General features: G+C 51.7%; 11 protein-coding genes across 11 annotated transcripts; 6 read left to right on the forward strand and 5 right to left on the reverse strand.

The window, feature by feature from the left end:
• Window positions 1-617: 617 nt before the first annotated feature.
• On the forward strand, window positions 618-2250 carry Z520_08497 (uncharacterized protein; the record flags this gene model as incomplete). The annotated part of the gene is made up of 2 exons (XM_016778993.1): window positions 618-1994; window positions 2065-2250. The coding sequence occupies 2 exons, from the start codon at window positions 618-620 to the stop codon at window positions 2248-2250; spliced, it is 1563 nt and encodes a 520-aa protein (XP_016629912.1).
• A 1082-nt stretch (window positions 2251-3332) lies between these two features.
• Z520_08498 (uncharacterized protein) lies at window positions 3333-5215 on the reverse strand (the record flags this gene model as incomplete). Its single annotated transcript, XM_016778994.1, has 3 exons — window positions 3333-3560; window positions 3653-3819; window positions 3874-5215. The coding sequence occupies 3 exons, from the start codon at window positions 5213-5215 to the stop codon at window positions 3333-3335; spliced, it is 1737 nt and encodes a 578-aa protein (XP_016629913.1).
• A 1410-nt stretch (window positions 5216-6625) lies between these two features.
• Z520_08499 (uncharacterized protein) lies at window positions 6626-10897 on the forward strand (the record flags this gene model as incomplete). Its single annotated transcript, XM_016778995.1, has 2 exons — window positions 6626-6867; window positions 6916-10897. 2 exons carry the CDS (start codon window positions 6626-6628, stop codon window positions 10895-10897), a joined length of 4224 nt encoding a protein of 1407 aa, XP_016629914.1.
• Window positions 10898-11910: 1013 nt separating this feature from the next.
• Z520_08500 (uncharacterized protein) lies at window positions 11911-12652 on the reverse strand (the record flags this gene model as incomplete). The annotated part of the gene is made up of 4 exons (XM_016778996.1): window positions 11911-12074; window positions 12182-12341; window positions 12428-12514; window positions 12587-12652. The coding sequence occupies 4 exons, from the start codon at window positions 12650-12652 to the stop codon at window positions 11911-11913; spliced, it is 477 nt and encodes a 158-aa protein (XP_016629915.1).
• Window positions 12653-12941: 289 nt separating this feature from the next.
• On the forward strand, window positions 12942-13767 carry Z520_08501 (40S ribosomal protein S9; the record flags this gene model as incomplete). The annotated part of the gene is made up of 4 exons (XM_016778997.1): window positions 12942-12987; window positions 13052-13070; window positions 13152-13250; window positions 13350-13767. The coding sequence occupies 4 exons, from the start codon at window positions 12942-12944 to the stop codon at window positions 13765-13767; spliced, it is 582 nt and encodes a 193-aa protein (XP_016629916.1).
• Window positions 13768-14117: 350 nt separating this feature from the next.
• Window positions 14118-15020, reverse strand: Z520_08502 (uncharacterized protein; the record flags this gene model as incomplete). Its single annotated transcript, XM_016778998.1, has 1 exon — window positions 14118-15020. One exon carries the CDS (start codon window positions 15018-15020, stop codon window positions 14118-14120), a length of 903 nt encoding a protein of 300 aa, XP_016629917.1.
• An 833-nt stretch (window positions 15021-15853) lies between these two features.
• Window positions 15854-17356, forward strand: Z520_08503 (uncharacterized protein; the record flags this gene model as incomplete). Its single annotated transcript, XM_016778999.1, has 1 exon — window positions 15854-17356. The coding sequence occupies one exon, from the start codon at window positions 15854-15856 to the stop codon at window positions 17354-17356; it is 1503 nt and encodes a 500-aa protein (XP_016629918.1).
• A 488-nt stretch (window positions 17357-17844) lies between these two features.
• On the forward strand, window positions 17845-18234 carry Z520_08504 (uncharacterized protein; the record flags this gene model as incomplete). Its single annotated transcript, XM_016779000.1, has 1 exon — window positions 17845-18234. One exon carries the CDS (start codon window positions 17845-17847, stop codon window positions 18232-18234), a length of 390 nt encoding a protein of 129 aa, XP_016629919.1.
• A 1574-nt stretch (window positions 18235-19808) lies between these two features.
• Z520_08505 (uncharacterized protein) lies at window positions 19809-21362 on the forward strand (the record flags this gene model as incomplete). The annotated part of the gene is made up of 3 exons (XM_016779001.1): window positions 19809-20207; window positions 20291-20912; window positions 20944-21362. The coding sequence occupies 3 exons, from the start codon at window positions 19809-19811 to the stop codon at window positions 21360-21362; spliced, it is 1440 nt and encodes a 479-aa protein (XP_016629920.1).
• A 779-nt stretch (window positions 21363-22141) lies between these two features.
• Z520_08506 (uncharacterized protein) lies at window positions 22142-23377 on the reverse strand (the record flags this gene model as incomplete). The annotated part of the gene is made up of 2 exons (XM_016779002.1): window positions 22142-23138; window positions 23196-23377. The coding sequence occupies 2 exons, from the start codon at window positions 23375-23377 to the stop codon at window positions 22142-22144; spliced, it is 1179 nt and encodes a 392-aa protein (XP_016629921.1).
• A 541-nt stretch (window positions 23378-23918) lies between these two features.
• Z520_08507 (uncharacterized protein) lies at window positions 23919-25064 on the reverse strand (the record flags this gene model as incomplete). Its single annotated transcript, XM_016779003.1, has 1 exon — window positions 23919-25064. The coding sequence occupies one exon, from the start codon at window positions 25062-25064 to the stop codon at window positions 23919-23921; it is 1146 nt and encodes a 381-aa protein (XP_016629922.1).
• Window positions 25065-25109: the final 45 nt, after the last annotated feature.

Below are 25109 nucleotides of genomic sequence, written 5' to 3' on the forward strand. Positions count from 1 at the left end.
CGCCGTTCATCCTTTCCCTATTGTGCGGTGCACTGAGATCGCTGCAGAGTCACCAGGAAAATCCTCAGACTCGACAGCTTCACTTCACCAATAGTGATACCATGCGGCGCTGCTGGAACTCCTCTTTGATATACCAATAACAGGCGCGTTGCCCCAGTGTCCGCACAGTGGATGAACATGTCTCAGAAGGCGGTGCACGAGCTAAAAGGGGGATTGGCCTCATCCGCGTAAATTTTGTGGGCAATTGTGGAGTAGGATCCTCCGCCAAGCGAAACAGACGTTGCACAGGAGTGATTGATGGATTCCATGTCCAAGGCATTATCGAGTATTGATGGGCTGATGGGCTGATGAACTGGCCCCCATCCCTGAAAAAAACAAAAATAAGTGTTGATGTTGGGCGGCTCCCCGTGTTTGGCGTTGTGGATGTGTTTTTGGCTGTGAAGCGCCTCTTGGACCCTTTTGTTTCCTTCTCCCTTCTTGTCACTCCATACCTTCTTCACCCCGGATTTCACCTTTCAGCGGATCTTGTGCAAAGTGTACGCGTCACTGCTGATGTGTCCCGTCTTACATCCTCTTCGCTTCATGTACTCGGTAGACAGCCACCTTGCCGGAAGATCATGAGCTCGTCGCGGGCTGGCTCCTCGCGATCCAGTTCAGATGACTCTCATGTTGGACTCCTGAACGAGAAGCACGACTTGGACTACAATTTACAGAACACGGCCACAAGCCCCTGGACGAGCATCGCTCCCTCTCGTCAAATACCCAAGATCACCTTGTGCTTGTCGGTCAAATACCTTGCAAAACTCTTTGGTCAATTGTTCAACCTCCTTGCCCCGAGTTTTCTCCAGCGTCGCCTTCATAATGACCAGGCCAAACCAGACAAAGTCGCTCCAACGGCGTTTCTCGATGGCATGCGCGGGCTTGCTGCTTTTGTGGTCTTTATCTGTCACCTCACCTATGGCACCTTTGATATTGCCCACGCATGGGGCGCCATCCCGGACCCGGAACATCAGCCAGTATCTTTATTTGGGCAATATTTCCGCCTACCCATCGTGCGCCTTCTCTACTCTGGCCCTCCCATGGTGGCCATCTTCTTCGTTATTTCGGGCTACGCACTCAGCTCCAAGCCTCTGAAGCAGATGCGGTCGCGGCAGCATGACCAGTTGATGACGACCATGACTTCGTCCATCTTTCGACGGGGGTTGCGCTTGTTCCTACCGTGCTTCGCTTCGACGTTCCTGGTTATCTGTCTGGCCCAGCTGAACCTATATAAAGTCACCGAAGGCTTTTCCAACCAGATGCGCATGATCCGTGAGAGCCACTGCTACACTCAACCGAACCCCTGGCTGCAGTTCACGGATTGGCTGGTACAGATGCTCATCTTTGTGGATGTCTTCAACTGGAACATATTCGCTGGCTCCATCGAGCTCGATCGACACCTCTGGACCATTCCCGTCGAGTTTCGATGCAGCATGGCCTTGTTCCTGACACAAATGATGGTCGCGAGGATGTCGGCGCGGCTGAGGCTGTCGACCCTTGCGGCACTGATTATCTGGGGCATCTCATGGGATCGATGGGAACTGTGTCCGTTCTGGGCCGGAATGGTGATTGCCGAGTTAGATATCATTTGGACGACCCCTACGGCGTCGGAGTTACCGTCGGTCGCAAACAGCCAGCCTCACAAGCCGAAGTTATTGTCCAAGGTCCTGCATTGGTCCACATTCTGCGCTTCACTTTTCCTGCTGTCGTATCCGGACATCGACGCCCACGCCACACCAGGATACTTCACGCTGACCAACCTCATCCCTGCAAACTTCACAGAAAAGCACCGTTTTTGGCCCAATATCGGCGCAGTCATGATTGTCTGGTCGTCATCGCGCCTGGGCTTCTGGCGGAATAAGGTCTTTTGTTGGAGCCCGATTCAGTATCTAGGGAAAATCAGTTTCCCTCTGTATGTCATGCACGGTCCTGTCATCCACACGCTGGGCTACATGGTATGGAAATCTTGCGCCCCAAAACTTATTTACAACAAATTCAAATTATTGAAACTAATCCTTTTTCCAGATCCTCCCACAAACCCCCGAGGTCGAAACACCCGAGATCATGAGACGGTTCCAGCTCGAGTTCTTCAAGTCATCGATCGTCATTGTCCTGGTCGTTATTTGGGCGGCTGATGTCTTCCTCCGAGCCGTCGATATCCCCTGCGTCAACATGGCCAGAAAACTGGAGAAAGCTTTCTTTGGCGGATGATCTGTCTGTCTTGTCTAGTGCACTCATTCGGTCTGCCATTGGTCCACAAGTCAGTCAGTCATTGAGTGATGCATAACCTTGTGCCATTAGGCAAAAGTCCGTCAATCAGCGCGCTGCGTCCTTGCCATGATCAGAACGCCTTTTTGCGGCACGTCCGAGATTCGAAAACTCGGAATATCGTCCATGCACAGGTCCGATTGTTGGATACAGAGAACGGACACGCGGACATACTTGATAGGGGAGAATACAGCAATGCAAAGAGGGCATCACGGCTGAAATTACTCTTGAAATCCTCACACGACTCGTCAGGCTATTTATCGAGAGTAAAAGCCAACATTGCAACGCCTTGACCAATTACCTACCGATCGATCGCGTGCTAAGGCGGCAATCATTCTGCCGGCATCGACTTCTTCGACCGACAGGCCTCACAGATATGGTTTCGATGAATAGAGTACATGGGTGGACTTGGGACAACCGGAGATGCCTAGGAGAGGAGGCGAAGAACAGTGAAGACAAACCGGGAGACAACAAACGGTATGTGACGTGTTGGATGGGGGATTGGGCCGAACACCGAATTCCAAATACCTAAAACAACAACAACAGGTCATCATCTAATCCTGCAGGTGGTGCTGCGCAACAGGCACCTGGGAGCGAATGGACGAGACTAAAATGAAGGTCCAAGTCGGGTAACTTTTGGATACAACGACGAACAATCTTCAACGCATAGCTAATGGCAGCCAAAGTGGATTGGATTGACTTCGCTTGTACGTGCCCAAGTGTGCGAAATAGCCAGCCAACACTGCAGGTGGCATATTGTTCATGTCCCCCGGTCGCTGATAGACGGCCACAGCAACATTGATCGTCACTGTTAACAATTAAAAAGAACCATTTTTGCAGGGTGGTTGGCTGCTCCCGTACCCAGAATTCAAACCTCGAAGCACGGACCTAGGTAGATAATGCAGCCCGCGCCGCAATGCTGTAAAAACCAAGCAACACTTGTGCCCATCACATACCTTTTGATACCCTACCCTACTCTTCCTTTACTTTACTGTCCTGTCACCCTTTCTTCGACTAACCCCTATTTATTTGCCTTTCGGCCTCTCCAGCGTCGAAGCAGCAGTGGCCTCCGGCTGACTTCTGGTCTTCTCCGCGTTGACAGCATCAAAGATTTTCCCTGGGTTCATCAACCAGTGCGGGTCCAGGCTGCGTTTGAGAGTCTGCATCACGCCAATGGTCTCGAGGCCCAGTTCGTCGATGAGACTCTGTTTTTTGCCTAGTCCGATGCCGTGTTCGCCGGTGCATGTTCCCTCCTGTGACAGTTGTGTTAGCGTTGTTTCCAACACAAATGGATTGCGGTGTGGGTCTCATGAGAAGACGAGAAGAAAACTCAGACGTAATGTACCATTTCAAGAGCTCGATCAACCATACTGTGCACGACGTGTTCGACGCGCTCCCTCTCCTTGGGATCCCTGCGGTTGTACAGGATGGACGTGTGGAAGTTGCCGTCCCCGATATGCCCGAGAACACTTGCGAAGAGGCCTAGGTTATCGATTTCTTCCTTTGTGATTTCTATGACATTTGGTCAGTTTAGCAGCCCAAAAAGCACGGATGTATTATGCTTACCGACGATATCGGGCAGCCGTGAGATCGGGACCGCGACGTCAGTACTCCAGACTTCGTCGCCCTCCCTGCGCAAGGAGAGCATGCTCCACAACGAGTCTTTTCTCGCCTTCCACAAATCATGCGCCTCTTGGTCGTCGTTTGCGTAGATGAAATTTCCCCCTTTATTTTTCTTCGCAATCTGTGTGGTGAGCTTGATGTTGTCCTGTACGCCGGCTGTCGTGCCTGAGAACTTGAAGAAAATGGTGGGCACTTCTTTCCACGTCCGATTCGTGCCTCCGGCGCGATTAATCACCGACATTTGCACGTCGTCCATTATCTCCATCGCAGCAACAGGCACGCCAGCGCGTATCACCTGCGAGGCCGCCGCGGCTGCATGGCGAATCGTGGGGAATGTTGCGACGGCGACTTTGGTTTCCTGAGGGATGACTGCCAGTTTCAGCGTCGCCTCGGTCACGATCCCAAGGGTGCCCTCCGCGCCGACAAAGAGACCCGTCAAGTTGTAGCCTGCTGCTGTCTTGCGTGGCCTTCTCCTGGTCTTGATGACTCGACCGTCTGGCAGAACCACGGTGAGATTCAGAACCCAGTCTTTCATAGTGCCGTAACGAAACGCGTTAGTGCCACTGCAAGATGTTCCAATCATGCCACCAATTTTTGCCGAAGGGCCAGGGTCCACAGGGAAAAAGAGACCGGTGTGCTGCAGCTTGTCATTCAAGTCCATCCATTGAATAGCGGGTTGGACCACGACGTCCATATCATCTGCATGGATCGCCAGGATTTGATCCATGAAAGCAAAGTCGATACTAAACCCGCCAAAGGGTGCAGCAAAGTTGGCTTCCAGAGAAGAGCCCCCAGAATACGGAATCATTGGGACCTTGTATTTCGAAGCAATTTTGGCAATCTGCGAAACTTCCTCCGTCGTTTTAGGGTAGGCCACAGCAACTGGGAGTTGATCAATGTTGATCGAAGACCATTCGGAATAGCCATGTGACTGGAGATCCTCATCATCCGTGCTGATCGCATCCTCGCCCAGGGCTGCACGAAGCTCTATGATGGCCTTCTCCATCTCCTTCTTGCTGGCGTACTGGGGAGGTTTTGGTTGGCGGGGCAGCAGCTCATGAGCATGATTCCCTGCGTCGGTAACGCCCACCACATATCCAATAGAGGCAAGTGCTCCTCCGAGCAGTAGAACCCTGCTGGTGGTCCATAGTGGAAGCTTGGGTTTTGCCAGAGACTCTGCTGTCGAAGGTCTCGTTGAATAGCATGCTCTTGTGACTCCTTTTCGGAGAGGTCGTTGTGCACGAGCCCTAGAAACCAAGCGAGGCGTGGCGAAAAGTCTGTTCATGGAAGCACTTTCAATCCATATTTTGAGCAGCTCCGAGCACAGTCTGGATCTGTCCATCACCCTATCGAGAATGTTGTGACCTAGGCACGAATGGCGGTCATCTGGGCTATTTCTTGCAGTTGTAACAGTAGAAGTTGGCTGTCTCTGAGAAAAACGTGAGAGTGAGCCCCCAAGCTTTGGGCTGGGGTGACGGAATCAAAGCCGCCTGAGCGCGAGGGGGCGTTCGCTTGGTTGTCGATCGCGCAACCGACCAACTAGCGGGGTGGACAGCCGCCCTTTGCCATTCGAGCTGCATTGTGCAAGGCCAGGATCCTCCTCTTAGAGCCATCCATACCATATTTGCCCACATCTCATTCACTTTCCATCAGGAGCTCTCCGACCAGCCCGTTGTTCGACGCGCTGGACGTCCTAGGTTATGGTGTGAATGAGTCTGCCGAAAATGGGCCCCTGGCTTGGCCTGTTGACTGTTGGCGACATTGGACAGTGTCGTCGGTGGTTCGAAGGTGAGGGCGCATCCAAGATCCCAAGATCCAAGATCTGCTGATACCGAACTGTCGGATGTCTCCCTGTTTTCGCGCCGCCAGTTAATTCTTTTCCATAGCATACAGCCTCGCCCGAGAACCGTGGCATGCTGTATTGCTAACGTAATCTTCTTTGTGAGTGACAGAATCAGAGAGGTTGAGGGAACGTCTTCGCGTTTGTTCGTTTGCTTGGTTGCCAGTGATTCCGGAGAGACGTGTCTCCTTCACGCCGGTAAATGTGGCTTTCCATTTGAAGTCGATTGCACAAACAAAACAACGCATGGCTAATCTGTTTGCTGTTCTATTAGCATCTTCAGATTCACCTTAGCAACAAAGGACAATTCACTTCGCGGGTGCGATTGTGTGCTATTGAAGTTGGGCGGTGGGTTTTGTTGTCATCACGACCTGGCTGCGGTTTTCACTGGCACCGCTATTTCAATTCTACGTTTCACTTCCACTTCCTCTTCCACCAACACCAACACTATCACCATCACCATCACCATCATCAGAACTCACTTCACCCTCATCGCAATTTACTTTGCAGCTTTTGCATTCATCCATCCGTTCTCAGATTCACCTTCAGCAACTACAAAAGCAGCTCAACCCCCTTTCTTCCCCCCAGCCCTCCAGCTAGGTGGCCACCATCAACGATAAAGTGACTTGGCTAGCCTCGGCTGTCGCCTCGCTTACCGCCTCGCCCCGATCGATCTAATTGTGTGGATCACAATCAAAAAACCCTTTGAAGTCCAGACAATCGTCCTTGTTCAATCCTCAGCAGCTATCTCCCCCCTGACCGCTTGCCTTACCTTCAAAAGGCTCCGCTCATTCTGACTACCTCTCCCACTCGGAATATGGCTACTCGCCCTCGCTTTCATTTCCGAACGCCATGATGGACCTGCGTCGGTCAGTGGCGCTGAACAGGCCTCAAACGCGTGAAGTGATGCGCCAATCTAGGGCCGAACCAGAATGGAGAAACTGGCCGTGTGTCAAAGCAACGCTTCCTAACTTGCCTCTCGGCACGACAACCTACGATATACACAAGAATCTACAACGTTTTGGAAAGTTGGAATATATCCGCATCGAGGAGACCCGACAAGGTAACTTTGCCAGATATGCCAATGTCATGTTCAAGTAAGTGAAATCATGATTATTGGCTATCTTCGCTAATCGTAACCACAGACCCCCGCCTCCGGGGAGAGCTCCATGGGACCCAGTCTACAGATATGGCATCGACTTTCCTCTTGGAGACAAAGATGGGAAAAAAGCGCACAAAGTCAGGGTTTTATTGTCCAACAGCCAACCCACGGCTCAATTCATTGAAAGTCGTGCATGCTCCGGCCTCAGGTATCCATCCGAAATGATTTTGTTGGGGAACTCGATCGACTTTGGCTATTTAGAGAATCCGACCTTGATGGTTGTCAAAGCGAGCAAGTCCGATGCCCGTGGTTCCAGTATCAGACTGGTTCTTAATCTCAGACGACTTGAATTGGAAGTTCACTTCCCGGTGACGATCAAATCCAAGGGCAAGACAGCCGAAAGAGCTTACCGATTCTTCGTCGCTCTCGACGATCAGTTCTCTCTTTCCGTCATCCAGTCCTCCGTGGTGATCCATGCCAAGCATCCGCCTTGCTATTCCAGACAATTGAAGGAAGCTATGCAACTAAGCCACGATCCGAAGTCATTCAAGTGGTCAGCGGACGATACATTGTCTCGGCAAACCGACATTGTTGACGAAAAGGAAACCTACCACAAGATCGACAGCAGTCCTGTGTCAGTGCAAAAACTCTACAACAGCATTGACCTTGCACATTGGACAACCTTCCGGGTCACCCTCAAGCCAAGCACTGATCGCCCCGACAGTTCTCTCAGTCTGTTTCTGAAGGCTCTTGCAGATTTCAATATTCGTATTGCCCAAGGTCCATCCTTCAAAGTCGTGAGGGGCTCGAGTGATGGGGCGCCTTTTTGGCGTATGTTGGGCGACACTTCTTCACTCCAGTCCCTGTCGGACCAGCTCTCCTGTCCTTACCTTGATTTCGATTTGAGATATCAGCTTGAAGTTTGTATCTCCAAAGGCTGGCTCAATGAATATAGTTTGGACAAAAACTTTCTGCAGCACCTTACCGGAATGCGCCCCGAGCGTGCGAAGCAGATGCTGGTCCATGTGGATTCATACCAGCGAAGAGTTTACGATCCCATGTCTATCTTTACCGACCTGCGTTACTCAAAGCCTGTACGTGCTCGTGCACTGCCATCGAATTGCGCCGAAATATATCATGCTACTGTTACTGCAACTCGAATCCTCTTTCACACTCCATCCGTCGAGATCACCAACCGTATTGTGCGCAAATACAGGCGCTTCAGCGATCGATTTCTTCGAGTGCGCTTCGAAGATGAGCCACATAGGGGCCAAACAAGGCTCTACCCCGCAACAAATGGCAAGATGAAGCTCATTTTCGAGAGAGTTCGTCGTACGCTCAAGAATGGTATTGTTCTTGGTGATCGACATTACGAGTTCCTGGCGTGGGGTAACTCACAGCTTCGAGAACACGGAGCATACTTCTTCGCATCCTCGCAAAATCCTGTCATCACCGCCGACAGCATTCGCAGGGACATGGGCACCTTTGATCATGAAAAGGTTGTCGCAAAGCGAGCCGCACGAATGGGTCAATGCTTTTCTACAACAAAACCAGTTCCGGTGCTCAGCAGAAACAGCTGGAAAAGAGACCCGATTCCTGACATAATTAACGGTCCGTACACTTTCACTGATGGAGTGGGTAAGATCTCTCTGCTCGCTGCTCAACTTGTCAAATCAAACCTCAACCTTGGGGGGGAGCACCTGCCTTCCGCGTTCCAATTTCGCTTGGGCGGCTGCAAAGGAGTCCTCGCTGTGGATCCCAAGCTCAATGGCGTTGACATCAAGATCCGGCCGAGTCAATACAAATTCAGCTGTGACTCAGACGAGTTGGAAATCATCCGCGTCGCAGAATTCTGGCAGCCATTCCTCAACCGTCAACTCATTTTGGTGCTCTCGGCGCTCGGCGTTCCCGACAAGGTATTCTTGCACAAACAATCAGACTGCATCAAAGCATTAGATGCCGCTCTCGTGAATGACGCAGCTGCTTTACGGGCATTGCGTGCGACTGTGGATCCCAATTCAACCACGCTCAGCATTGCTGCCTTAATAGAGGCTGGATTTTCCCACATCCATGAACCTTTTGTGACGTCTCTTCTCCGGCTTTGGAGGGCCTGGACGTTGAAATACCTCAAAGAGAAAGCAAAGATACCGATCACTCAAGGTGCGTTCGTGCTCGGCGTCGTTGACGAAACGAAAACACTTAAGGGTCACATCAGCAAGACAGGGCCTGGGCTCGACGCAAGCCGACAAGAGATGGAGAAATCCCTACCAGAGGTCTTCATCCAATACACAGACCCAGAACAAAAGGGAGTTCGCCGTATTGTCGAAGGAATTTGTGTCATTGCGAGGAATCCGTCTTTGCACCGAGGCGACGTACGAGTTGTCAAAGCCGTTAATGTGCCTGAGTTACACCACCACTGCGATGTCGTGGTTATGCCAGCGACAGGCGATCGTGACTTACCCAGTATGTGCTCGGGAGGGGATCTCGATGGAGATGACTATATCGTAACCTGGGACCCAGACTTGATACCTTCCGAATGGAATGCTGAACCATTTCATTATAACGCCCCGAAGCCAATCCAAAAAGAGGAAATATCTGTCGGCGATATTATCAATTTCTTCTACGATTACATGCAAAATGATTTCCTTGGAAGGATCGCTAATGCTCATCTCGCAGCCGCTGACTACCTCCATGACGGCCTCAACAGCGAACAATGCCTGAAGCTGGTCGAATTACATTCAATGGCTGTCGATTACCCCAAGACCGGCGTCCCCGCTGAGATGAGTCGAGATCTTGAGCGAAACAATTGGCCTCACTTTATGGAAAAGAAACGAGCAGGCCAGTATCATTCTAAGAAAATTCTCGGTCAACTGTACGACGCGGTTGAGAGAACAAAATTTAAGCCGCACTGGTCAGGGACATTTGATCGACGAATCCTTATACATGCCCCAGCAGATGAGATCATCGAAACTGTCAGCAATCTGAAAAAGAGTTATGATGAGAGCATGCGGCGCATCATGGCTCAGCACCAAATTAGCTCTGAATTCGAGGTTTGGTCTACATTTGTACTCCACCACAGCAAAGTCTCTAGAGATTTCAAGTTTCACGAAGAGATTGGGCAGCACGCCAAAACTTTAAAGGAGCAATACTACGAAGCATTCTGCCAAGAGGCTGGTGGATGTGACATTGAGAAGCTCAAGCCATTCGCAATAGCAGCTTATCATGTCACTCATGACGAACTTCGAGAGGCACTCGCACAGCAACAAAATGATCGGGAGGAGGCGTCAGAGGTTGTTGAGTCCAACGGATCTGGTTCCGCTGTCATAAATATGCCCTTCATATCATTTCCCTGGGTCCTTCAGGATGTCCTGGTAAAGATTGCGAGAAACACAATCCTACACGACGAGGTCGAAAAAGTGCAGATAGCTGAACAACAATCGGTGGCTGGTGACGAGGTCGTACAGGTGAAGGGTCAGGACCTCATTGAGGAATTTGGTCGCAAATGGACTTATCATGGAGACCACTTGCCTGATCCATACGTGCCAGTTGCTGGAAGCGCGGATATTGCTCAATCAGAAATAAATGTCGCGGCACAGACCAAACTTTCAACGGCAACAGGGATGCAACCACCACCGCCCAAACACGACACATCAGGAGAGCTTCCACCGATCATAGCACAAGCTATTGACCTATGCGGAAACAAAGAAGATCAAGCTGCATCGGATATCAGCTCGATGGTTTCTTCCAACGTCCCCTCTGTGGTTCTAAGCAATATGAGTGCCTCTACCAGCTCAGATGATATCGAACCACCACCTTCATCTGTGGACGTGTCATCTGAGAATCCAGTGTCCTTTTCTCAGATCTCAGGCTCCCAAGGACTGCGGACCCCACTGAGGTCGACCTTGAACAATGCACCTCCGCTCACGGTCCACGAAAAGCTGCCGCTCAAAGACCCAGTATTGATGACAGAGGAAGAGTTTTATGACTTTGAGGCCGACAGTGGTGAGGATGACTACACTTTCTGAACCTGATCTCCACAGCATCACGATGAGGTCGAAGGATGGAAGTGATCGTCTTCGGCGGCCGGCATTCACTTTTCCGTCCCCTCTTTTTGGTACTCTTTCCACTTACGCTGCCCGGACAACAGAACAAAGGCCGCGACAGGCCAAGGATGGACTTGGAGGTATGAGGGGGGTTTTTCGTGTCAATTGGGCTCAAAAATCAGCATGATACCCAGGAGCATAGCGTGGCGTTTTGGACTATCTTATCGGAAAAAGGAGACATGACTTGCACGTGTGGACATGTACGCAACTCCTTGATATGCGAGGCAAGGGATCGAAGGCGATCAGGGCATAACCAGTCGTCGCCACTGGGGAAAGAGACTATGCGGCCTCAAATACTGGAAGAGCTCTAGCGAGGGAGGGAGACCCGTAACGAGGCTCTTCCAAACTGTACCTGAGTTAAAAGCTCGTAGATAGGCATGCATGACATGCGTAGCTAGATCCCCAAACCTTGTCTCCATCGATCTCGGCTTGTCAAAGCCTAGGGGAAGGGGAGAACGTGGAATCTGGACGATGATGGAGATCGACACTATCAGGCACGTCTCAAATCTGTCTTGTTCACATTGATTGATTGATTCAAGGAATTTATCGTCGCCCTCCTCAATGGATATGCGCCCACTCCCCACGACTTTGACGTTTTGGATATCAGGTTTCTTTTTCAACGCAGGAAGTAGAGGGGGAAGAAAAAAGACTCCTAGCCTGTGCTCTGTTGACTTTTTCCTTTGAGAAGGGTTCAACCGCACACTCGGCCTCTGAGCGAATAGCAGAGCCTGGTTTCGCCTTGTCACTCTCTTTCGATCCGCAACCTCCACGTCCCGGTTTACCGGGTCTTTCCCCTTTTGCCAGCTTTCCACCTCAGTTCGCTTCGCCAGCTCCTTCCTTCCGGTCCTCGCCGCATCATGCGTTCGTCCCATCTAGCCTTCCAAAGTCAAAAAAAGACACACACAAAAACCAGGTCTCTGGGGCCGCTGGGGCGCTTAGATGTGCGTATCGTAAGGTTGAGGCGCAAGACTCTCGACACCTGTGAACTCGACGACGTGGGACTTTCGGGGACCTTGGGGCAGACGCTTCAATTGAACGGACTCGCCCTTCTCCTTGGCTTCACGGCGGCGTTTGGCGTTGGACTTGACTCTGTTCAAGACTACACCCCATATATTAGCAAAGACTGCCTCGATCGGTTTCCCGCAGTGACTTCCTTCCTCATAAGGGAGCCGAGAATAGCTTATGGCGATAAATGTGTGGACTTACACTCCTCTCTTGATCTGGAATGGGCAATGTGCTCAACGCGAACGTTGACTCGCTTCTCGATGTATCGGTTTCCGACTCGCTTGTAGATGATGACTCCGACAGCGGATTTGGTCACGTTGTACACGACGCCAGTCTTGCCGTGGTACACCTTGTAGGGCATCTAGAATTTGTCCAAATAGCGATCAGTTTTCGAACAAAACAACTGAATCCGGTTTAAAGGCATCGCATTGCGGGGGAGGAACATACACCCTTTTGAACGGCGCCGTTGGCCTTGATGTCGACAATATCACCGACTCGGTATGTCTTCATGTACGTCGAGAGAGGGATCATGCCCTGCAAAAAATCACCTCGTCAGTTCCTCTTCTATTTCTTCCATCCACATTATCTTCTGGCTGGTGGTCGTACCTTCTGGCGGAAGTTGCGGCTGAACGCATAGCGCGTGCCAGACCGGAGACCTCGAGAGTGACCCATTGTGACGGATGAGTTCGAGGTAACTTGTCGGATCTAGTTGTCGAGGACGGAATTGTAGAGACTGTTTCAATGTTGGTTGTGGTTCAAAAGGCGCAGCTTGCCCCAAAATCGATGCCAAGCCGCGGAGCCGTGAAATTCGCAATTGTGCGGTCGCGCCAAGACCCGAAATCCACACCAATTTTGCGGCCAGAGACCACAAGCCCACCCTCAATCCTATCTCACTACGAAAAATACGTCTGCGACTTCTCCCCTGCGACGACCATCCAATTGCGCTGTCTACATCGCAATCATGGCGCCGCGATCATACTCAAAGACCTACAAGGTCCCTCGTCGACGTAAGTAGTTGCCGTCCCTTTCGTGCCCGACAGAGACGACCCAGGCTGACTTTCGCGCAAACAGCATTCGAGTCTGCTCGTCTGTACGTACAATGAAATATCCTGGCCACTGAGCACCAGCTTGTCTGTGCTTCATGTCTGAGATATGCCTGACAGTCCACTAGGGATTCGGAATTGAAGATTGTCGGCGAATATGGCCTGCGCAACAAGCGTGAGGTCTGGCGTGTCATGCTCACTCTGTCCAAGATCCGTCGTGCTGCCCGGTATGCAAATCACAAATCCTCCTTCCTGAATCTTTTCGCTGTCGCGGAGGATGCTAGAGAGAGGCCTTCTTACTGACATCTCCTGTGTCTCGCCTCTAGTCAACTCTTGACCCTCGACGAAAAGGACCCCAAACGTCTCTTCGAAGGCAACGCCCTGATTCGCCGTCTCGTCCGTGTCGGCGTGCTGGACGAATCCCGCATGAAGCTCGATTACGTCTTGGCCCTCAAGGTCGAAGACTTCTTGGAGCGTCGCCTACAAACTTGCGTCTACAAGCTCGGTCTCGCCAAATCTATCCACCACGCGCGTGTGCTCATCAAGCAACGACACATCCGAGTCGGCAAGCAGATCGTCAATGTCCCCTCCTTCATCGTGCGATTGGATAGCCAGAAGCACATCGACTTCGCCTTGACGAGTCCCTTTGGTGGTGGTAGGCCCGGTCGTGTCAGGAGAAAGAAGGCCAAGGCTGCGGAAAAGAAGGATGAGGACGGTGAGGAAGGTGGTGAGGACGAGGAATAGATCATACGATGATATGACGGATGGTGACTGGTCGGTCTGTCTCGGTCTGATTATCCAGATTCTGACAGGAGTGTCGGCGTGCAAGATCAAAGGACACTTTTGTTCAAAGCAAATAGAGCCCATCTCGACGAGACCAAGGGGGAAACCAAATGAAATGTCAAGTCGAGGACCTTGGCTGGGCCAGCGGTTGATTTGCGTCAGCTAGCAATACCAATTGTTCCTCATGCAAAGAAATTCATCCGTTTCATTTCCGTTTCTTATCCTGGGGTATCATTGTGGGCGATTCTAATTACGCCAGCAGCCTTTCGAAACATCCGTACTCCATTTCTCAATGTGTTTGAGTTTTCTTGTCAGGAACCATGAGTTCCCTCCACCCCTAGCAATCCCTTCATGACAGCCTCATTCGCCCTGTACCATCTCCCCAACTCCTCCACCTCGTCCCTGCCTCCTTGCTCACGCCTTCTCCTTCCCTCGATCGCCAGCTTCGTGCTCTCATTTCGTCTTTTCTCCAAGTCAGCCAGCTCGCGATCCATTCTCTCCACCTCGCGCAGCTTCGCGGGCATCTGTTTTTGGAGTTCTGCTATCTGCCGATCGATTTGGGCATTACGCTCTCGTTGTTCCATGAGGGCTTGTTCCGTGGCCATGAGCGAGAGGTGCATCCTTGGATCGCCGCTGCTTCCAGGGTGAGCGCTGTCGTCGTCGCCTTGTCGCGCAGCAATCTCGGCTTGTAAGCTCTCCACCTCTGCCCTCAAGGTCTCAATCTCAGCAGGAACACGTTCTAAGACGTCCAACCCCTCTGTGACGCTGTCATAAGCACGCGCAACATCCCTCGCTCGCCCCTCCATCTCTTTGACCAACGCATCGACCTCGTCCTTTTTCGTCTTCAGCTCTCCTTTCATGACCGCCAACCTCTCCTCCAGAGCCAAGTTGTCTTCATGGCTGACGACGAGGGGGGGATCGCCCACAATGCTGCGTAGGTATTTCTCCTTGGTAACTTGTTCGAGGTAGCTGAAGCGGAGTTTGGAGAAGAGATCCTTGTAGTGGGCTAGATCGGCGATGAGGGTGGCGGGCGTAAGCTGCAGATTTGATTCGGTCTCTGACGTAGACAGAGCATCTGAAGGCCGCGATTGCGAGTCTGAGTGCTTTTGCGGTTGTGTTTGCGACGTGGCAATGGGCTCGGCGAGCGCGATGATTGAGAGTGGGTGCGCAGATTGTTGAGCGCGAATGGCCGCGAGAGCATTTTGGTATTCCATGGATACTGTTATTGCTCAAAGAGAGTACAAAAAATCCCAGGGGCGAAATCGTAGGATGGAGTTGACGTGCTGAAGCCTACCTAGGTAGTTATTACTACTACTGTGTACTCTTTTTAGCATTACCTACCTAGGTAGGTAGAGTGGTACCTAGGTAGGTGCGCTGATGAATCCGGAAATGTAAACACACGATGCCAAGAAGAGTAAAGGCTGCTTGGGGGCTCAACCCCCATCGGGCCTAGGATGATGCCGCTTTGCCACCCCGGGCTCCAAGAAAAGAGGACCAAACACGTTTTCTACCTCCTGTGACAAATTCATACCCATGCTTGAGCCACGACTTGACTCAATCTGGATCAATTGGTTTTCAGGACATGGCGGTGGTCTGTGCATACCTAGGTACAGATCAAATAGTCATTGGGCCACTCTGACCAAATTTCGTAAGCAAACTAACTGTGGATGGGCTGCGGAGGGACTGACTCCTTGCTCCAAATGGCAATTCTACTCCCGAAAAGGGTTTGTACACAAAGAGACGGGCAAGAGCATTCGTATTCGTTCAGGCATTTGGATTTCAGCGCCAGGTAAGGCCCGCTTACTAAGTCAAGGCTTGGCAGTGCTTGAGGATGCTTGAGGAATCAGGATGCTTGACTGTCTTTAGTGTGCTTGGTTTTTAACTATGCCTTTCCTCACATTCAGACTCGATCATGAACCAGTCGTAGCTGAAAGTTCAAGTGTTGGCGGGAGTGAATTATGTATATCCTGCCTGCATAGCGTGGTGCATATCATCTATACAGCCAGTTCTGCGCTGATCCTCACCGTCGGCCCATGACTGCACAAAAATGCAGGCCGGCACCTTCATCGTCTTCAGTCTGATAACAGACACCGAACACCGAAGAGCACCTACCAAAGCCGTTAGTTCACACACTCGCGACGCCGAGCTCGAGTCTGCTTTCATCCGGTCTCACGTTGCGCATGTCAAGCACGCGAGGCGTCGACTTGGAACACCAGGCTCTTTCAATCTCTGGCCCCGCTCGCGGCAATTCGTTCGACCAAAGCGCGATGACCGGGAATCACGTCCAGAGAGGCAAACGTCGCCGCCTCTACTCGCAACACCAAGCACACCCTATGAACGGAGCGAGAGCGAACTATTACAGTGGTACTTTGACCACATCTGCTTAGTAAGGGGGACTGGTGACAGCCCGGCACAAACATTCTGGGAGGTGATCGTACCGCAAATGGCATGGCATGAACAATGTATCAAGCATGCCTTTCTTGCGCAAGCTTCGGCAATGAAAGTGTACACCGATAAGCGGTGGGGACGTTCTTACTTCTATCGGTCTCTAAAATATCAGAACTCAGCAGTACAACAATTGGCCAGAAACTCGATTGATATACCTACGTTACTCGCCGCGGCAACGATTCTAAGTGTTGGGTGCATGTATATGAATGAATGGGAACAAGTCTATCAGCATTCGCTTGCGGTGTTGAAGCTCTCGAACGCCCTTGATTCGAAAGTCACGGACGAGCTAAAGCCTGCCCTAAACTATGCACGGCAACTGTGCGAGGATGTTCTTGACGCATACTGCGCGATAACTGGAACAGTACTACCACGCTCCGTCCGGAGGCTTGGGCACGAAGTGGTGGGCAAAGGCGCCGCAACAGCCGTTTCAAACCCTTACCCTGAATCAGTCACTACGGCCCAGGGGGGATCTTACTGCCCGAGTGAATTTGGCGCTCAGGGATCTACTACCGCTAAAGAGCGGCAACAGATGTTCTTCGATTCTCTAATGGGACTTGCGGTCACTCAACACGACTTACACCACATAATAAAGGCATTACAGTGTCCCATTATGTCTCCAGGTTATCAGCACCTTCTACATACAAATCTCATGATGGCGACCTTGAATTTCGCGCTGTCGACCTTGACGAAGGTCGCCTGGCTATACAATAGATGGACATCTGAAACATACCAAAGACAATACCTGACTAATAACCAACGACGAGAGCTCCTTCATCTCAGGGGTTGCCTTCAGAGCTATGCCAACTCCCAAACTCAAGACAATAAGTTTGAGACGTATCTTGCCTGGTTAGTGTCACCAGTACCTCTCTTTAGAGAGATCAACGCCTTTGCATCTCTTTTAGATGCTGATAGACAAAGCTTTTTGGACGATGCGAGCGACCACCCGGGCAGGCTGGAGAACAACCATTGGACCCAGCCCACGCCCTCTGACGAATTCCCAGTCCTACGCATTCGACATTTCTCCTACACTTTCGTGCCTATAGTAGCAGGAGAAGATCCACGCTTGCGACAGGATATATGGGAATGGCTTTCGGTCACTTAGTGGGTTAGTCGTTGGCTTCAACACGACTACTTTAACATGGAGGCCGAAACGACACGACGCATACTTCTCTGCAGGAGAAAAGGATATGCATTGAGGTTAGTTGAGACCGCAGTACGAGCGACAGCTTCTTCCAAATCTCTGCAAACCAGGTGGAAGACAAGCTTTATGCGGCAGAGGGCTATCTACCCGCCAGCACTAGCCTGAGTATTCGGTCTGCGTTGGACATGCCTCCAGCGCCATCGTAGCTTTTGGCGTTGCTGCCGATCAAGCCAAGATGACCTCGCCTCGACACGTGCATTGCGGCTGGCACCTCCTATGTCAACCTGAACGCAATACAACGCGTGCTCAGCTTCATTAGTTGGGAACGCACTCAACCTTAGCATCTCAGACTACCAGACCCTTCTCCAACGGGACCAATCCGCCAACAACGGTGCGCGTGCCTCTGACTCGTCAAAAACCCTGAGAGGCATCGAAAACTCCATCACTGTATGCTTGATGACATTCAGGTCGGATATGCGAGTGCCCAGTTGAAGCTCGCCAATGAATCGATCGAGCTGCCCACAGCTGTGTCTCTCTCGGCCATCAGCTTCGGCAAATCGGTCTACGTCTACCTCAACTTCGCCATCGATATGCTGCTGTTGTTGCTTGTGTCAGAGGAGACTGTCCGCCATAGAGGGTGGAAGAGCCTCTCAACTTTTGATTGCACCAAGCGTATGCACTCCTCTCCTAGGGAAGATGACCTAGTGGAAGCAGTAGAACAAGGCACGGATGACAAGGATCTCAGAAGATTTCGTCTGGCTGTCGCTGGGACTTTGGTACCGTACCATGCCTTTTGCTTCTACAGCCATCCAGTAGATGCCTGTATCGGGCCCAATTAGACTTGTCGATGGGTGTCCGTCAACCGGTCCAATGATATCGCTGTCCATGTGATTCTCTATACGACCATATACGGCTAGCGCCGACCAGTATTGATTATTACCTGATGCGGAAGACATCAAGCAGACTTGACGTAGTTGTAGCCTTGCTGCGTAGTCTGCTCAATCGAGACCCTGCAGAACCAGATGTTTGCCAGTCTGTTCCAGGAGAGGCTCGGCAGAACACAGGACCACGAGTGTTGAGACACATGAGTCGATCAAACACCACGCTGCAATCGCTCTTTCACGTCCGCTGCCATTCTTGCCTATCGAAGCGTCTGCGTTTACTGCACGTAGTAGAGCATGCCCATCTGTGAGACGGAGAGAAAGAACGAGGAAGGGACCGACCAAATCTCCACGCGAGTCTTGGATATGTGAACTTCTCCCCGCTTGGCCCCCCCAAAAAATGCGTGGTACTTGGTAAATGTTTGGAAGGAGGCGAGACATGGTGATGCAAAATTCAATGAGTTGTCTCGAAGCTAAACGCTTCTATGATTATTTGGGAGGCCACGCTTTTTGCCTGTTGATATCCACCATAGGGGAGGCGCGTACAAGTGCTGCTTTGAAAACTCAGCGCCGAATCTCGACCTCTCCAAGATCCATTTCTGAAGCTCTGAGCATCCTGGCCATTTAGCCTGAGCCCTAGCCTGGCCAAGTAATCCTTCCTGAGCTGATCTCGGCTTCGCGCACTCCGAGTTCTGTCCGGACGCTCAGAGTGAGCTGAAAACCGCCATGGGCGTTTTGTGTGGACTCCCAGAGAAGGATACCACATGGTCTCTACGGGTAAAGTCTAATTAGTGGGTATAGAATTGGAGCCGCCGGTGTTTGGGGGGAAACTGTTGGAGGTTGTGAAATTGGCCGTCTTCCCCTTTCAAAAAGAACCGGCAACGAGGACTTGCAGTCATTTCTTCAGCACAGAGCAAACTGGCGCTGAAAGAGGACCGAGAGATATCACGAAAAGACATCAACCATAACCCTGGCCGTTGAGGCTGTCGCGGCCCGTAACGAGGTTCGTATTGCTGGCATGGAAGATTCGCTTAAGCCCTGGATTCCTCGCCGCTGGTGGCGCCACGAGTATGATGGACAAAATGCGTGGGCTGTTCAGCTCAGCCACAGCAGTTCCAGAACATGCGTCCAAATTCGTTCAGGATTTCAAGCCACTTGGGTCCAGCTTTAACTGCTCTTAGGGTCAAAGCCTGATCAATCGATTTCTGTGTCGGGGACATTTTACTTTGCGTGGCGCTTTTAGCCCTCTGATTGATACCAGAAATGGGTCGTCCTATGGACCTGCATCGGGCATTTTTGGATTTTTCGCATACTAGACGATACCAGTCGTCGACGTACATTTTGTGTTTGCCTTGGAGGTGGATAGACAACGGGAGGCGCTCGAACAGCGTAACATTGGTATCTTGGACTAGGTAGGTTCAAAAGGTTTGACATCCGCAGTTGTTCCCCAGAATACTGTCGTCTTCTTGTCTTGGGGATTGTACTTTTGACGGATTTCCTCTGTCGTCCATTCTTTTTTTGCGATTGCAAAGATGCTTGCACACGCTCGTTACCTTTTAATTCCTGCCCTTCTTTTCAGTCCGGCATCAGCTGCTCAATCATGGAATAGCTGGGAGGATTCTGACACAACCGTGACCAAGGTTGTCACGTCCACTCATTACGTTTGCCCTTGCGATACTTCTAATACCGGCTGGTTCGAATGGTCGACTTCGCCTTCTGCACCAGCTGCACCTACCTGCGCCCACGAAGACGGCACTGTTTCCGGGGAATGTGTCTGGGGATCAGGGCCAACGTCCAGCGCTCATGGTGATCACGGCGGTCACGGTGTATCTGGTACTTGGACAGGCCCGGATGGCGCAGCCTCGTCTACGCATTGGGGGCATTCGACGAGCATTTTGAAAACAATCAAAACCCATCCCGCGCTTACGTCGGTGAGTCGTACGCATAGTTCGATGTTGGCATATTGCCTGACAGATGTCTAGCCTCACATACATACCTCGAAACCCCACCATAGCACAGAAACAACGAGTCCCTCTTCAGCTGCACCTGTCACCACGTGGACGACGTCGACGGCTACGACAGAGTCTCCTACATCGACTACGTCAACGCCGTCAACTTCATCAACTTCATCAACGCCGTCAAGCATATCGACTACATCAGCAACGTCAGCCTCGCCAGCGACATCGATTCCGCCAAGGATATCAACTTCGTCAAGCATATCGACGATACTAACGACATCAACTTCATCTCCTACATCAAGTATATCGACAACAACGACACTGTCTACCACATCGGCTCCATCGACGACATCAACTATATCCACGAGATCGATTCCGTCAACAATATCAACATCTACAACATCAAGCCCATCAACAACGTCAAGTATATCGACAGAATCGACAACATCTATTCTATCAACAACATCGAGTTCGACAACAACTTCAACGTCGACAACGACAACGGATCCACCAAACACATCAACATCGACTTCGACAACAACGACGGACCCGCCAAACACATCAACCTCGACCACGACAACGGATCCACCAAACACACCCACCACCTCTACCACGTCGACTACATCAGAGACGACCACAACAACATCACCTATTCTCACCACCTCCGCCACCACGATTGTAACGACCACAACCACTTCCACATCAGCAGCACCAGCAGCCACATCCTCCATCTGCAGCGCCGCCCAAGCCCAATCCTGCGCCGCCGCAAGCGGCGACCAATGCATATGCAACGTCCGACCCGACGGCGTGACACCCGTCTGCACCTCCGGCGGCGCCTACTGCCTGTTCGCCGGCGTGACCTGCTCAACCGACGCCGATTGCGAGTACGGGTACACCACATGCGTGAAAAACGACGGCCTCTTTGGTGCTGCGTGTACTTCGCCCAACTATTGCGGAGCGGCAGGGACGTGCGCCCAGCCCGCGGCGGGAGGCGCCAAGAGAAATCTGGAAGACGTCTTTCGGGCGGCGGCCGGAGGAGGAGTGGTGGACGAGTTGCCTTCCGCCGCTGGGAGACGGAGCGAGTTTGGTCTCATAGGTGGGAAGTGGGCTGTGGTTGCTTACACCTGAATAAGTACGCGCCCGGATAGAGGCAGGAGGGGCTTAGAGACGGCGAGATCGAGGTCTGGAAGTTGGCTCCCAGCATCCTGGGTTCTGTTTAGGAGCGTTGTTTTCCGCTTGGGCCGGGGGGCATTGCATTATACACCATTGTTTGCGCGGTGGGGAAGAGGTTCGAGGTCACCGGCAAGCCAAGCATAAGCCAGGACCCGGAGGGCGGGTGACATTGAGGTGTAATATTTTGCATCCCAAGATCGACTACGGATACAACCTGATCATGAGGATCTAAGGCTCCATATATGCGTACATAGACGCATTAAAGCATAGAGCATACAGTATACAGCATACATACAGCAAAGGCACAAACTACGACATGAAATATCGACGCCGCAGAAGATATATCAACTACATATTTTATGTAGACGGAACGGCTCCGTTTCGGCACCGCAATGTGGTAATTTTGGTTTGAATGAGAAGATCGTTGGGTCTTCTTCTTTCGCTTTCTCCTTTATCATACAATGGATACTTGGAGGTGGGTATCTTTTTCTTTTGACGACCAGGACAATGATTCTTCCCTCTGCCGCCCCTTCGATACAAACGCCTGTTTCGACTCGCAGTGCCCAAAGCTCCCATGTTGGACAAACGCGAATATCCCAGAAACGCCCCTCGTTCTATGCCAATGCGTGACGTGAGAAAAGGCCATCCGTTAGCAGAGATACAATTGTACAGTCACGCCGGAGCGTGGTGATGACAAAGAAGCCTCGGCATGCAGTTCGAGGTCTAGCACCCGCTCAGACGTTTGAAGTAGTCCCAAAGATCCGTAAGAAAATCTCATAGGTCGACATCATCACCGCGGCGGCAGGCACAGCTCGAAGCAAATGCGGCGTCATGCCTCCGTACAACCCAGCCATCCCTTCTTCTTTGGCCACAAGGCGGAAGCACTGTATCAGGCCGGTGTATTTCATCGTGACTCTGCCCGTCTCGGTCGTGATGGTTGGCGCTTGCCGTAGCCTCGTTCTGACAACTTCATGCGGATATGTAATGACTGCTGCGAAGAGCTTCGCGCCGGCGGCGGCGCAGAACTTGCCCCCAAATTCCTCCGCATCATCAAGCATTGTTCGCTGATACCCAGGGTGCGAGAGGCGCTTGGCTTCCCTTCTGGCCAGGGACAGTTTCAACCGCTCGTACAATACCCATTGAAGAGTGGACTCGGTGACTCCTAGATACGAGGCCGACAAACCCCGGTACAGACCTCGGATGCCCTCGTGCCGAACAGTCTGTCTGACACAGTCCCAGCTATTCTTGTACTGCCGTCCTTTTGAAGGGTCGTGGCTGGCAGTGTTCTTGTCCAGTTGCAGACGTGTCTTGACGACCCAGATAGGATTCGTGGCGGTGCCCGTTGCTATGCCCGCCGTAGCTGCAGCAAGAAGATGGACGCTCCAGACATTTTCCCGGCCCTCTGGGTTGAGATAGTTGTTCAGGATTCTCTTGCCATTTCCGTAGACGTAGAAATTGATACTCCTTGCAGGCACAACGCCAACCAGATTTGCGCCGAGACCTCGAAATAATGCCCGGAACCCCTCATGTTGGTATATCGATCGTAGTATCTGCATGGTCTCTGCGATGTGGAAGAATGCTGCTCTGGGGACGGAGGTCAGGGTGAGTTTATGAGGAACATGGTGTTGAGCGTGAAGGGTTCTGAGTTGGGCTTGGTAGAAATCGGACTGGAGTCGGGTCTTCAGGACGTCGAGAGGAGAAGTGAGAGTGGCCGCGGCCATGCCACCGATACTAGAGCATCATGAGTCTGAATCCAATCTTTTGAGTAATCGGGCATTGGGCGCATACCCTCCCGCGACAAAATGGGCCCAGGGTTTCGCCTTGGGCCCGTCCTTTGTCACCGCAGTCGCATGGTCATTCTGTCCCCCTGGTCCTACTCGTCCAGTCTCCCGAGACTCTAGAAGCAGAGGACTTTCTCCTCTCGTGCTGGTACCCTGGAAAGGCTCGGGAGTCGCCGCAGGAAAGGTCATGAACGTTTTGCGGAGTGAGCTTGGAGCGAGATGTGAAGGAAGCCTGGACGAGTGTTGCAGACAAGGCCACGGAAAGGTTGAAATGTACAGTCAAAGACAGAAACGAAGGATAATGCTGGTAGTGGTACAGCGCAAGGCGGCAACGATGTGGATTGAATTTCGTTGCAAATCGTTCGATGCGCCAAAAAGGAAATGGAAATTTTGGAGCGGAGCCGGAAAAATCAAGCGTCCGGCTCCACCGCTGTCACGTGGAAGGCTTCAAATGACTGATTTCTCTGTCAGACAATGTCTGGTCTCTGTTACCACAGGCTTATTTACATCTCATCTTAGTCGTGGGCTATCGTGCACCTACTGGGTGCCTACATATGGCATGACGTCGTCCTCGGTTCATCCGCAAACAAGGTGGAATGTAACGGATGGAGAAAGTTGGAGTCTGTGTGTTAAGTCCCGAGGTATGTTTCGAGGTAGCATGGGCCCCTTAGCGGCTATATACGAGGCACATCCGTGCCGTTCTGCGCTTCCACCGGATCCTTGTCCGATCTCACGCTTCCCTCCCCTTCCCACCGGAACTTGTCTGGTCGTCATTACCAAGGCTGCTCAAGCTCGGTGCGTCCTCGTTCCCGTCATGAAACTGTACAGGCTCGTGTCTCTGACGATTAACTTGCAACGAGAAGACATCGAATCTCTGATATCCCCCAACAACATCGTGGTACTGCTTGCCTTCTATGCACTCGTTCAGGTCCAGGTCTGCAAAGAGAATCGCTTCCATATTAGTGACGATGTTTTGTCCGTCCACCAGCTGATCCTTGGTGAGGTCCAATGCAAATCCCCCCTGAACGATTTTGCCTGTTGGGTCAAGAAATTGAGTTGCTCCTCGGGGGTAGCTTGCTAGCTTCTGGTGCATATCCTCTGGTAGCTCGGTCATTGCAGCAATGTCAGCCATGGCAGCATCATCAAGATGTCCCGCGCTCATGATTCCGAAACATTTGGCTTCAAAGCAGTGAGCCGCTGCTCGCGTATGATTTGCTGCAATGTTGTCATAATTGCGACTCCTTGTGCTTCCGGGATTGTCTTCATGGCCCGCATTCTCGACAATGACTCGGGTCGGCCAGATGGCAGGCCAAGTGGAAATATGGACTTGCTCCCCCTGTGCCATGAGAGTATATCTAGCCAGTGGGTTGGTGTTCTCACCACAAATCAATGCCCCGATCTTGCCATACCGGGTTTGGGCCACGCGTAGGCCATAGCCATCTCCAGGAGCCCAAGTCAGCTTCTCGAAGAATGTAGGCATCAACTTGCGGTGATGAACCAGGATTTCGCCGTCCTCGCCAATGATTATATTGGTGTTGAAAAGAGTGCCGGAGCTGTATCGCACCTTCTCAGATATACCCAGGCTGACAACAACGCGGTTGTCGCGGGCTGCTTGACGAATAGCAGAGATCTCTTGGCCATCAACACAGACCGACTCCTGCACCATCCGTCGGAAGAAATGATGGGTGTGAGTCGGCGGGAGAAGTGAGCACCATAGTGGAAAAGCAGGGATTGAAGCTTCCGGGAACACGACTAGATTCGCCGATTGTCTGGCAGCTAATTCGATGCAACGGATAGTCTTCTGAGTTGTACGGGCAGCGGAGAGAATGTGGGGTGAGATGTGGCATGCTGCTGCCCTCAGGCTGGGTAAAGCCATGGTAGAGAGGCTGGTGGCATTGTGTAGCCCGGACCAAAGCCTGAA

This window comes from Fonsecaea multimorphosa (genome assembly GCF_000836435.1).
Source record: "Fonsecaea multimorphosa CBS 102226 unplaced genomic scaffold supercont1.19, whole genome shotgun sequence".
NCBI lineage: Eukaryota > Fungi > Ascomycota > Eurotiomycetes > Chaetothyriales > Herpotrichiellaceae > Fonsecaea > Fonsecaea multimorphosa.